Source organism: Hyperolius riggenbachi, chromosome 6, assembly GCF_040937935.1.
Source record: "Hyperolius riggenbachi isolate aHypRig1 chromosome 6, aHypRig1.pri, whole genome shotgun sequence".
Taxonomy (NCBI): Eukaryota; Metazoa; Chordata; class Amphibia; order Anura; family Hyperoliidae; genus Hyperolius; species Hyperolius riggenbachi.
In genome coordinates this window covers 99,357,922-99,370,794 of record NC_090651.1, presented here as the reverse complement: position 1 = coordinate 99,370,794, position 12,873 = coordinate 99,357,922, and the positions used below count along the sequence as shown (strand labels likewise).

Below are 12,873 nucleotides of genomic sequence, written 5' to 3'. Positions count from 1 at the left end.
CTTGACATACCGGTACATATTAACATGTTTTTAGTCCATAATGTATTTAGTTGTAATTTTACTATTTGGCCACAAGATGTCCTTGCACATTACTTCCTATAAGCGTACAATAAGTACTCTTAAAGGGAAGGTTCAGGGAGGGGATTAAAAAAATAAAAATACATTTCCACTTACCTGGGGCTTCCTCCAGCCCGTGGCAGGCAGGAGGTGCCCTCGCCGCCGCTCCGCAGGCTCCCGGTGGTCTCCGGTGCCCGACTCGACCTGGCCAGGCCGGCTGCCAGGTCGGGCTCTTCTGCGCTCCATTTCCTGGCACTTCTGCGTCCCACGCCGGCGTGCTGACGTCATCGGACGTCCGCCGGGCTGTACTGCGCAGGCGCAGTAGTTCTGCGCATGCGCAGTACAGCCCGGTGGACGTCCGATGACGTCAGCACGCCGGCGTGGGACGCAGAAGTGCCAGGAAATGGAGCGCAGAAGAGCCCGACCTGGCAGCCGGCCTGGCCAGGTCGGGTCGGGCACCGGAGACCACCGGGAGCCTGCGGAGCGGCGGCGAGGGCACCTCCTGCCTGCCACGGGCTGGAGGAAGCCCCAGGTAAGTGGAAATTTATTTTTATTTTTTTAATCCCCTCCCTGAACCTTCCCTTTAATAGGAAGTAATGCGTTAGTGTTACTTCGGAAGTGATGCAGGCAACTCATTGATGCCTGCGATCATGGTGACCCAGAGGGGAGATGAATGAATAGAAGCTTTGTTCCCATTCATTAACCACTTGCCGACCGCCCTACCAATAGGCGGCGGCAAAGTGGCACCCCCAGGACCGTGTAACGCCGATCGACGGCGGCACCTGGGGGACTGATTAGCCGGGGATCGCGCGCAGAGATGCGCGCGCATCCGCCAGCATTAGGCTCCACCCACCCGCGATGTCAACCCGCCAGTGGGTTGTTAACCCCCAATCTGCTGCATACAAAGTGTATAATACACTTTGTTAAGCTAACAAAGTGTAATATAGTGGCTGCCTCCTCCCTTGGTGCACCCAGTGATCAAGGACCACCAGGGGAGGAGGCAGCCATTGTAGTAAGCACACAAGCACACTGATCCTGCCCCCTGATCGCCCACAGCACCCCTCAGCCCCCCCCCCCGATCACCCCCTCAGACCACTGTTTGCACCCAATCACCCCCCCCTAATCACCCATCAGTCACTATCTGTCGACGCTATATTTTAGATTAGGTCCTAAACTTCCCCCTGGGGACTCCTGATACCCCCCCCCCCCCCATGTACTGTATACATCTATTCTCCCCTGTAATCACCCACTGATCACTTGTCAATCACCCCCTGTCACCACCTGTCACTGCCACCCATCAGATCCTAACCTGCCCCTTGCGGGCACCTGATCACCCGCCCACACCCTCAGATCGCCCTCAGACCCCACCTGATCACCTCGCCAGTACATTGCTTGCATCTATTCTCCCCTCTAATCACACCCTGATCACCTATCACTCACCCCCTGTCACCACCTGTCACTGCTACCATCATATCAGACCCTAATCTGCACCTTGCGGGCACCCAAACACCCGCCCACACCCTCAGATTGCCCTCAGACCCCCCCCCCTGGTCACCTCCCCAGTGCATTATTTACATCTGTTCTCCCCTCTGATCACCCATCAATCAGCCCCTGTCACCACCTGTCACTGCTACCCATCAGATCAGACCCTAATCTGCACCTTGCAGGCACCCAATTACTCGCCCAAACCCTCAGATCGCCCTCAGACCCCCCTGATCACTTCCCCAGTGCATTGCTTGCATTTATTCCCCCCTCTAATCACACCCTGAGACACAGATCAATCACCTCCTGTCACCACCTCCCACCCCCTAGCACACCTACCCATCAGATCAGGCCCTAATTTGCCCTGTGTGGGCTCCTGATCACTCGGCCAAACCCTCAGATCCCCCTCAGACCCCCTTCCCATCACCTCCTCAGTGCATTGATTGCATCTATTCTCCCCTCTAATCACCCCCTAGCACTCCTATCCATCAGATCAGGCCCTAATCTGCCCCCTGCTGGTTTCTGATCAACCAGCCAAATCCTCACCCGCCCCACCGCAGATTTTTCTGATCACTGCTGGTCTCTACGACTTAATTGTGACCGAGACCAACCGTTATGCCACACAATACACAACGGCCAATCCAAGAAGCTACCATGCCCAGCCTTTTCGGTGGAAACCACTCCAAGTTTCCGAACGTAACATTTTTTGAGGCCTTCTCCTTAACATGGGTTGAGGGCTTGTTTCCACTGTTGCGACGCGATTTCGGCCGCATTCCGACGCTTGTAAAAGCGCATGCGGATGCGTTTCCACATGCGTTTTTACCCGCGATTTCGCATGGCAGGGTGCCATGCGAAATTAACCATGACACTGCCAGGGCTAAATAAAATTGAAAAAGGTGCGAAATCGCACGCGAAATCGCGGGTAAAAACGCATGTAACAAACGCATGCGTTTTTACTATTAAATACATTAGCGGCGATTCGCACGGATTCCCGACGCAGGCGAAATCGTTGGCTCTTTTGTGCGTTTTTTTCACGCTGAAAAAAACGCACCTCAACAACGCTACAGTGGAAACAGGCCCATCCACTTGTATTACATGTGCGGATCTGCATGCGTTGGACGCATGCAGATTCGCGATAGTGGAAACGAGCCCTGAGTCAAAAAGAATGTATTGCGGTCCTTTTGGCCTACGCACCCAATACATCACATGCACATGTTCCCTGCTGCCATGTCCAGGTCACGATTTGAGAACATCCTGCGCTTCCTGCACTTCAGTGCCAATACAACCTGTCATCTAAGAGGCCACCCTGCTTGTGACCGGTTTCACAAAATTCGGCCCCTCATAGACCACCTGTCATCAAAATTTGCAGATGCTTATACCCCTGAACAGTCATTTTGAGGCATTTGGTTTCCAGACTACTCCTCATGGTTTTAGGCCCCTAAAATGCCAGGGCAGTATAGGAACCCCACAAGTGACCCCATTTTAGAAAAAAGACACCCCACGGTATTCCGTTAGGTGTATGATGAGTTCATAGAAGATTTCATTTTTTTGTCACAAGTTAGTGGAAAATGACACTTTGTGAAAGAAAACAATAAAAATCAATTTCCGCTAACTTGTGACAAAAAATAAAATCTTCAATTAACTCACCATACTCCTAACGGACCTTGGGGTGTCTTCTTTCTAAAAGTGGGGTTCCTAAACTGCCCTGGCATTTTAGGGGCCCTAAACCGTGAGGAGTAGTCTGGAAATAAAATGCCTCAAAATGACCTGTGAAATCCTAAAGATACTCATAGCGCACCTAGGTGGCAAATAAGTGTCACACGTGGTATTGCCGGAGAAGTAGTATGTGTTTTGGGGTGTATTTTGACACATACCCATGCTTTCCGTAGTTACTTGTATTACACAGGACGACTTTTCCCCAAAGTCGGCAGCTCCATTCAGAAAAGTCGTCCTGTGTAATACAAGCAACTATGGAAAGATGCATACCATTTTGAAGCTCTTTCTCCTCTTTCCAACAACACATAAACCGCCACCCTACGCCTTTTAGTTTTCGATATTTTTGCGATCGAAATCGCGGCGGCTGAGAGTTCGATTGCGACAATAGCGAAAACTGAAAGGCGTAGGGCAGCGGTTTATATATTGTTGGAAAGAAGAGAAAGAGAGCTTCAAAATGGTATGCATCTTTCCATAGTTTCTGCACTTCTCGGAGTCCATTTAACAGGACTCAAAACTGCATCAAAATTTCCTAGTACTTCTCAAAATTATCTGCTGCAGTCAAAATGTCCACTCAAAATTAATAAAACATTAAAATACAGCGTGGAGAAAATAAAAGAAGAAAATACTGCAGCACAATCAGACCTTACTGCAGCCCACAGTCTGTAGGGTGATATCCACAGAAATGAGATATTTCAATGTAATTATCTCAACCCTATCAGACCTTACTGCAGTCAATAAATTATTTTAATGCAGTTCTCTCAATTTTATCAGACCTTACTGCAGTCAAACAATTTTCTTATGCAATTTTTGGACCAAATGATCAGCAGTCAATAAAGTTACTCTTTGTTTGGGATCGCTGCTTCACTTTGCCAGGTGTTGAAATATTATCGATTGTTGAGCTGCGCTCACCATAAGTTCCTATAAAACAAAAATGTGCTACACCATAGCGTAATTCCGTTATAACCTTGCGGACACCCGAGTGATAGTGAGTAGTGTGACACTCATGAATCCACTCCCCAAAGTAGATTGCGCTCACCAAATTGCAGCCACCTCAAACATCAGGTGGATCTAGCGGTTTAACTTAAATCATCCCACTGGCACTTTCACTCTTCAACTTTGCTTTAATATATGGATAAAAGTTTCCTTCACATAAAAAACATGAAAACACATAGAGCCATCATAGCGTGATACTGCTTAGACATTGAGAATTGCCTGTGCATCAATTGGACAGACCCCACTGCTGAGGCTTATATAATGCACAATGATTCAAGTCTTCATACGTGAGTGCGCAATTGATGCGTGGGCAACTCTCAATGTCTAAGCAGTATCACGCTATGATGGCTCTATGTGTCTTTATGGTCTTTATGTGAAGGAAACTTTTATCCATATATTAACCATTTCAGCCTGCGGGAATTTTTCACCTTATGCATCAGAGCAATTTTCACCTCCCATTCATTCGCTAATAACTTTATCACTACCTAACACAATTTATTGATCTATATTTTGTTTTCTCCGCCACTAATTAGGATTTCTTTGGGTGGTACATTTTGCTAAGAATTATTTTTTTATAAATGCATTTTAACAGGATTAATAAGAAAAAAAATGGAAAAAATTCATTATTTCTCAGTTTTTGTCCATTATAGCTTTAAAGTAATCCACGCTACCATAATTAAAACCTATGTATTTTATTTTTCCGTTTGTCTCGGTTATGACACCATTTACATTTTGTCCCTATCACAATGTATGGCGCCAATATTTTATTTGGAAATAAAGGTGCATTTTTTCCATTTTGCGTCCATCACTATTTACAAGCTTATAATTTAAAAAATGTTCGTAGTATTTAAAAAGTTCAGACCCTTCTGTAACTATTTGTCTATAACTATATCTACTAACTATTTTTTTTTCTATTAATTTTATTTGGGTAATATTTTGGTGTGGGAAATAAACTGTTAATTTTTAATGTTATTATATGTGTAAATTGTAATGTAAAAAATATGTAGATGTAGTTTTACTATTTGGCCACAAGATGGCCACCTTGAGTTTTTTTTTTCTCCTTGTGCTTCTCGCTAACCGGAAGCACAAGAAGGACGCGGAAAATTCGTTTTTTCTGCTGGGGACACGGATCGGTGATTGAGAACCATGTTCACGTTCACTGATCCCAGGGCTACCGGGGAACAGCACGGAGGCGCGCCCGCGATCTTGCGCGCCGAAGCGCGGCACCACAGCAGAGCAGCCGCCCGGACATGAGCATCACGTCCGGGCGGCAGAAATGGTTAAAGCAAAGTTGAAGAGTGAAAGCGCCAGTGGGATGATTTACGTTAAAACGCTAGATCCACCTGATGTTTGAGGTGGCTGCAATTTGGTGAGCGCAATCTACTTTGGGGAGTGGATTCACGAGTGTCTCACTACTCACTATCACTCGGGTGTCTGCAAGGTTATAACGGAATTGCGCTATGTGTAGCACATTTTTGTTTTATAGGAACTTATGGTAAGCGCAGCTCAACAATCGATAATACATGAAACATGACAGGTGCTCAGAAAAGTCAGAGGTGTCTCAAACTGGGGAAATTCACTTTTTTCACCATAGTTTGTAAACGCTATAACTTTTACCCAAACGAATTTATATAGACATTTTACTTTATTTGAAAAATGTCAGCACAGAAAGTTAAAAAAAAATCAATTTTTTGACAAAATTCATGTCTCTTTTGATGAATATAATAAAAAACAAAAAATCACAGCAGCAATCAAATAGCACCAAAATAAAGTTGTATTAGTGACAAAAAGAGGTAAAATTCATTTAGATAGGTTGTATGACCGAGCAATAAACTGTTAAAGCTGCAGTGGTCTGAATGGAGAAAAAAGTGTCTGGTCCTTAAAGTGGCACTACAGCGAAAAACTGTAAAATTTAAAATGTGTGCAAACATATACAAATAAGAAGTACATTTTTTCCAGAGTAAAATGAGCCATAAATTACTTTTCTCCTATAATGCTGTCACTTACAGTAGGCAGTAGAAATCTGACAGAAGTGACAGGTTTTGGACTAGTGAATCTCTTCATAGGGTATTCTTAGCAAGGCTTTTATTCTTTATAAAGATATTCCCGAAAAAGGATTTAAAAAATTATGCTGGCCAGCTTCCCTGCTCCCTACACAGTTTTTTGGCAGTTGGACAGAGCAACTGCATTTCACTAAGTGCTTCTGAAAATAAATATATCCCTGAAAATCCACTATAAAGAGATGGACTAGTCCAAAACCTGTCACTTCTGTCAGATTTCTACTACCTACTGTAAGTGACAGCAACATAGGAAAAAAGTAATTTATGGCTCATTTTATGCTGGAAAAAATGTACTTCTTGTTAGCACATATATTAAATTTTACAGTTATTTGCTGTAGTGCCCCTTTAAAGAGGAGCTGTTAGGTATAGGGTCTCAGAGAAAATAAACACATATATCAGTAGCTAAATATTGGCTGTACTTACATTACATATGCATTTCACTGTCCACGTTTGGATTTCACAGAATTTTTATATAGTATATGCAGAGATTGATGCTCCTGACAGCTCATGGCAGGTTCCATGTTTGTCTGTCTCCTATGAAGCCAAATGTGTCCTCATGTCCTGCCTGCTTCCTGATGATTCCACTCACAGAAAAGCTCGTACTGAATAACACTACTGTGCAGTGAATATTAATTAGCCATGTGGCTAGGAACAATAGCGGACACCTGCAGTGTACTCTGCCCCAAGATTTATCAGTGCTGTGGCTGGACTGAGTCACATGCTGTTGTAACTTGACCCTGTAACTTCTCACTAGCAGCCGAGGGGAGGACCCCAGAATGCTTTGCTGTATGTTATGCGGCCTCTCGTCCTTTTAAGAGCTTGGGAATACAGAGCTTTGCTGTCAGCACACATCAAAAGTAAGAGAGATTTTTAACTTCAGTATTGCCTTTTTGGCTTGCTTCTAAACTGTTTAACACAGGAGAATAGAGGTTTAAATTAGCTTTTGCAGCCTGACAGTTACTCTTTAAAGTGAACCTAAAGTCACTAAAAAAAACGAGATTAACTCACCTGGGGCTTCCCTCAGCCCCCTGCAGACGATCGGTGCCCTCGCAGCTCCGCTCCGATGTCCCAGGACCCGCCAGCGAGCACTTCCGGTTTTGCCGTCGCCGGCCGACAGGTAGCAGTAGCACCATAGGGGGCGATATACAGGCTGGGAACGCGAACAATCACTCGCGTTCCCATGCCTGTCGGCCGGTGACGGCCAAACCGGAAGTGCTCGCCGGCGGGTCCTGGGACATCGGAGCGGAGCTGCGAGGGCACCGATCGTCTGCAGGGGGCTGAGGGAAGCCCCAGGTGAGTTAATCTCGTTTTTTTAGTGACTTTAGGTTCACTTTAAGGGGTTTTAAAGCGGAATATAACCCTGCATTTCAACTTTGCTCTAAAACATTATTTACAGTATATTATATGCAACCAGCATTTTTTTTTTTTTACTAGACCAGCATTGGAAGGGTTACACAGGGCTTTAAAGTTCCTGGAGATCTCTGCAGACAGCATCCGAAGCTGAAATAGATACATTTTGTTTACATAAATGTATCTAAGTGTTGAATGTGACGCACTCTCTCTCACTGAGAAGGAGCTGGAGGACAGCTAAAGAGTGTGTAACATTTCTTAATAGATACATTTGACTAAATAGAATGTAACAATCTGAACTTCTGCATATCTCTCCACGGAACTTTAACCACTTTACCCCCGCGCGTACGTATTTCTCCGCCCCTTTTTCCATCCTTTAAAAACCAGGGACGGAGAAACACGTACTTTCCGCGTTCCCGACGCTGCCCGCGCTCCCGCTCGTAAACACGCCGCCCGCCGCTAGTAAAACCGCCGCCGCCCGCTCGCCCAGAGATCAATGAACGGGAAAATCCATTCCCGTTCGTTGATCTAAGCCCCGCAATGATCAGCTGCTCTCCTATGGGCAGCGCGATCATTGTGAGAAAAAACTCACGTGTCCATGCTCATTATACTTCCTCCAAGCTTCCGGAAGGAAGCTTGGAGGTCGCATTAAAACAAAAAGTTACTGTGGCCATCTTGTGGCCAAATAGTAAACTACACCCTACACATTTTTCACATACAAATAAATGACTTTTACACATAAAATTAACTCATTACCTCCCACACTCCCCATTTTTTTTTTTTTTGTAATTAAAAAAAAATAAAAAATTTACAATTAAAAAAAATACATAAATAGTTACCTTAGGGACTGAACTTTTTAAATATTTATGTCAAGAGGGTATAACACTGTTACTTTATAAACTATGGGCTTGTAATTAGGGATGGACGCAAAACTGAAAAAAATGCACCTTTATTTCCAAATAAAATATTGGCGCCAAACATTGTGATAGGGACATAATTTAAATGGTTTTATAACCGGGACAAAAGGGCAAATACGTTTCATGGGTTTTAATTACAGTAGCATGCATTATTTAAAAACTATAATGGCCGAAAACTGAAAAATAATTATTTTTTTCCCCACATTTTTCCTATTTTCCCATTAAAACACATTTAGAAAAAAATAATTCTTGGCATAATGTCCCACCTAAAGAAAGCCTAATTGGTGGCGAAAAAAACAAGATATAGTTCATTTCATTGCGATAAGTAATAATAAAGTTATAGACGAATGAATGGAAGGAGCGCTGAAAGGTGAAAATTGCTCTGGTGCTCAGGGGGTAAAACCCCTCAGTGGTGAAGTGGTTAAACCTCTGTGTTTAACCCTTCCAATGCTGGTCTAGTAAAAAAAAAAATGCTTTTTGCATATAATATGCTGTAAATCATGTTTTAGAGCAAAGTTGAAATGCAGGGTTATATTCCGCTTTTTAAGACTGCAGTCCTTAAGTGGTTAATCTAACGAGCAGCGGCGGGAGCGAGCAAGCTGGAGGCAGTGCGGCAGCACCAATAGAGAATGATCACTGGTTTTGAACAAAAACAGTGATCATTCTCGGCAGACATGCACAGATTGGCACAGGAGACTTCTGTTCCATGCCACCAATCCCCCATGACGCCAGGACCATCACGATTGCGGGCTTCTACCCGCAGGATCGCGCGCACAGCCCCGCAGACTGGAGCCTCATGCCCGCTGCTGCAGCAGCATCTGCCGCGGATGGGAGGCTCGCGCCTGAGCGGCAGTAATGGTTAAGGATTTTTTTTCTATCTCTTGCTTTGTCTCTCCATCCCCACACTTGATGTTTCTTTAGATCAGCATCCAGTTCCTCCAGCTGCTTTTTTCTTGGTCATCCAACACTTCCATTACTGTTGTGTGTGTAGTACCAGCTGGGTTATCATTTTAAGGGGTCCCGTCACTATTTTTTCAGGGCATCAGTGGTCACTGGAACACAAAGAATGAACACTCCCAACGTATGGGCCCAGACAGCAACACAATTTGATAAATTTGTAAACTTTCCATACTGGACTAATTACAGTATTTTCATTTCCCCCTTCCCCATTGAAAAGGTTCTGTGATGACCTGTTCTTAGCGACGGGTCTATGATAAGAAATCTCTGCAACTAAGAGTAAGACAGAAGTAAGTTTATCACGGGTACTAGTATTCCTCACTCCATCTAAAGACAGCTCCCTTGGATATCCCCCCAGTAGTATACATACTGGTTGACAGCTGTCCTGTGCATAGCCATATCAGTTGCCTGTGAATGTCAGTGCATCTTCATATTTGGTACTAATAGTTATGGTGATGATGGCAAAATGGTTTTTGCAAATCTGAATTTGAAAGTTCACCTCCTTTAATATTTTCTTTTAGTGGAAGCTCTTGGATATAGAAGGTTCTGGCACTGTACCAGATATTCCCCCAGATGCTGTAAGAAAACAGAAACTTCATTGTTTACCTCGAATGAGTCGTGGCTTTATGATTAGCGTTTTTGTGGAGAATGTGACTTCCCCCAGTGAGTTCTATATCCGTGGCTATGGCAAAGGAACATCTGAGAAGCTGGAAGATATGATGCTAGAGATGAGGTAAGAAATCTCTTGAGTCTTGCAAACTGTTGCTACTACCTCTACTCCGTAAGGAACAGATTCTAGTATCTGGTATATCACAAAGGAGGGGCATATCCGCGGGGGATGTACGTTAGTGATGTGTGCGGGGGTCCCCTGTATGCGGAGCGTGCTTTAGCATGTGTAGCTACCTGTCCTCCAGCTTGCTTCCTCTAGTGTCCTGTGCAGCTTTCCAAACTGGCCACTAGAGCTCCAGGCTCACCGTGGTCAGATGATTAGGCAGTTCAGAAGCTGTACAGGACACTAGAGGAAACAAGGCAGCTAGCTATCCACTGTAGCTACCTGCACCTGCACGGAAGTTGCTATTCAAACTCATAGTTCATCATCATAGTTTCATTTGTGACAGCTGCTTGTGCAGCTGAGGTAGTAAGTCTGTGTCCAGCCTTACAGCCAGATAGGTAGGTACACTGTGACCCACTAAAGAGTCACTTACATTTTAGCGACGTGCAATATTATACTCATTCAGGTTACGGGGAACAATAACGTTGCGGCAAAAAGAGACCAAGATTGTCACTGAAAGCACAGGAAAGTACAACATTGTTTTCTCGACTCCTCACTTAAGAACACTGAGGAGGCCCATGTAATTTATTCTTTAGGCTTCTTGCACACCAAGACGTTTCGTTAGGTGCCACGTTAAGGTCGCATAACGTGCACCTAACACAACGTATGGTGCTGCAAGAGAGGACGGTAGAGTGAGCCGCGTCAGGCGGCTCTATCCCTATAAGGTCTCCCAGAGTGGCGCTGATTGGCCGGCTGGACCACGTGATGCGGAGCGAGACACTCCGCATCACGTGGTCCCGCCGGCCAATCAGCGGCCGCCAGTGCAGTGAATATTAAGTAGCCATGTGCGCGGCTACTGTAGCTGGCTCTCCCCGCCTCCTCTCCGCCCCCCACTGAGCATGTGCAAACAGTCTAACGCGGCTATAGCCGCTCTAACGCCGTGGTATGCTGCACTTTCCGGACAACGTGCAGCGTTACATGTAACGCAATGTGGGCTGTGTGAACAGCCCACTTGTGTTACATTGCTGTGCTTTGGGGGAGCGTTACAGCTGTAACGTCCCTGTGTGGAAGCAACCTTAGTGTACGTGCCATCTCTCTGGACAGGATGTCACTCCCGCCGCACATGTATGCCATTCAATCAGTATCATGGTATATCACAGCGGGGCAGATGGACACAGTGCCATGGCCAATCAAAGTGGGGCATGGGGGAGTGACTGTTCCTGACACCTACTATGCTCCCTCTAGTAATTTTGTATAAAGTATTGAGACGAATGGCTTAATTCACGCAGCATCTGTGAGTTAAGCCTAGATGACTGGCTGTGTATACGACACCATGGTTACAAACCTGTAGAATTTCAGCTAGCGTTTAGTAGAATTACATTGCAAAAAAAGGGCTTCCGTACATCACCAAGTGGGCTTTCCCTAGAAGTGTAGAAGATGGCTATAATGAAATAAAATGCTGTACAGGACAGCATAGTTAAACAGTGTTTACTTAGTGTAATTTTCCGTGAAGAATAATGCTAGGAATATAATGTGGGAGAAATAACTTATGGTGAAGACGAACTGTACATACATTATACGATAACATTTGTAAAGCAGTTTTCTACCATAGGACTCAAAGCGCATAGACATGTCTCAGATCAGTACAGGGTTGCAGGCCGGACTGTTACAGAGGAAATAGTCAGGTGTTCATAAATGCCATGCTAAACAGGTGGCTTTTCAGTTTGGACTTAAATGCTTCCAGGGATGGAGATGTCCTGATTGGGTGTGGCAGGGAGTTCTAAAGTATAAGGGCAGCATGACAAAAGGCCCTGTCTCCAAAGGTTCTGACTTGGACTCTGGGGGGTGACTAAGTTATTAGATCCTTTTGATCTCAGATTGTGGGAGGTGTGAGGCAGTTGCAACAAGCCCTTATCCAGGGTCCAGATTGTGTAAGGATTTGAATGTCAATAAGCCAAACTTAAACAGAATTCTCCATTTTATCTTTAGCCAGTGGAGTGAGCAAAGGGTTGGTGTTATGTGGCAATGGCAGGGTTGGCTAGTTAACAGGGCTTGTTCTGTCCTGTGAAAGCAGTGCCACAGAAGAAAACAGCTGTCAGAAGTACATTGTAATGGTTACTGTTTCTAAAGCGCATAAGTGCATTAAGCAACAAGACGTCAGGTGCAGAGAGTGTAATGCGCTGTCTGGGTGCTGGCCATGATTTTACTGTGAACTGCTCCAGTTACTAGGGAAAGAATACATTTTAAAGGAAGCCTGTAGTGGGAGGATTATTGAGGCTGCCATATTATTACTAGCTGGTGGCTTGCGGTGTGGGGGAGACGGACTCGATGGCGAGGCACGAGGGGGCGTGTGTGGGACAGAAGAACATACAGAGACACACAACAGCCGACTTAGAAAGTATTATTATAGATATACATGGTGTGCATCCAAAATTACCTGTTTATAACACATACAAGCCATTTATTCCAACGCGAATACAGCTGTTCAGAGCCAGTCAGTGTGTGAGAGTTACTTGCTCTAGGCCGTGGGGGGTAATGATACAGGATACCCAGCTGAATTATGGGAAAT

At 45.0% G+C, this 12,873-nt stretch overlaps 1 protein-coding gene across 2 annotated transcripts in view; it reads left to right on the top strand.

Annotated features, from left to right (window-relative positions):
- TDRD5 (tudor domain containing 5) overlaps positions 1-12,873 on the top strand; it is an 88,510-nt gene that overhangs the window by 17,556 nt on the left and 58,081 nt on the right. For both annotated transcript variants that reach the window (XM_068239734.1, XM_068239735.1), the window contains exon 6: positions 10,054-10,265. In XM_068239734.1, the coding sequence (XP_068095835.1) occupies positions 10,054-10,265 (212 nt within the window). The remainder of the gene's footprint in view (positions 1-10,053; positions 10,266-12,873) is intronic.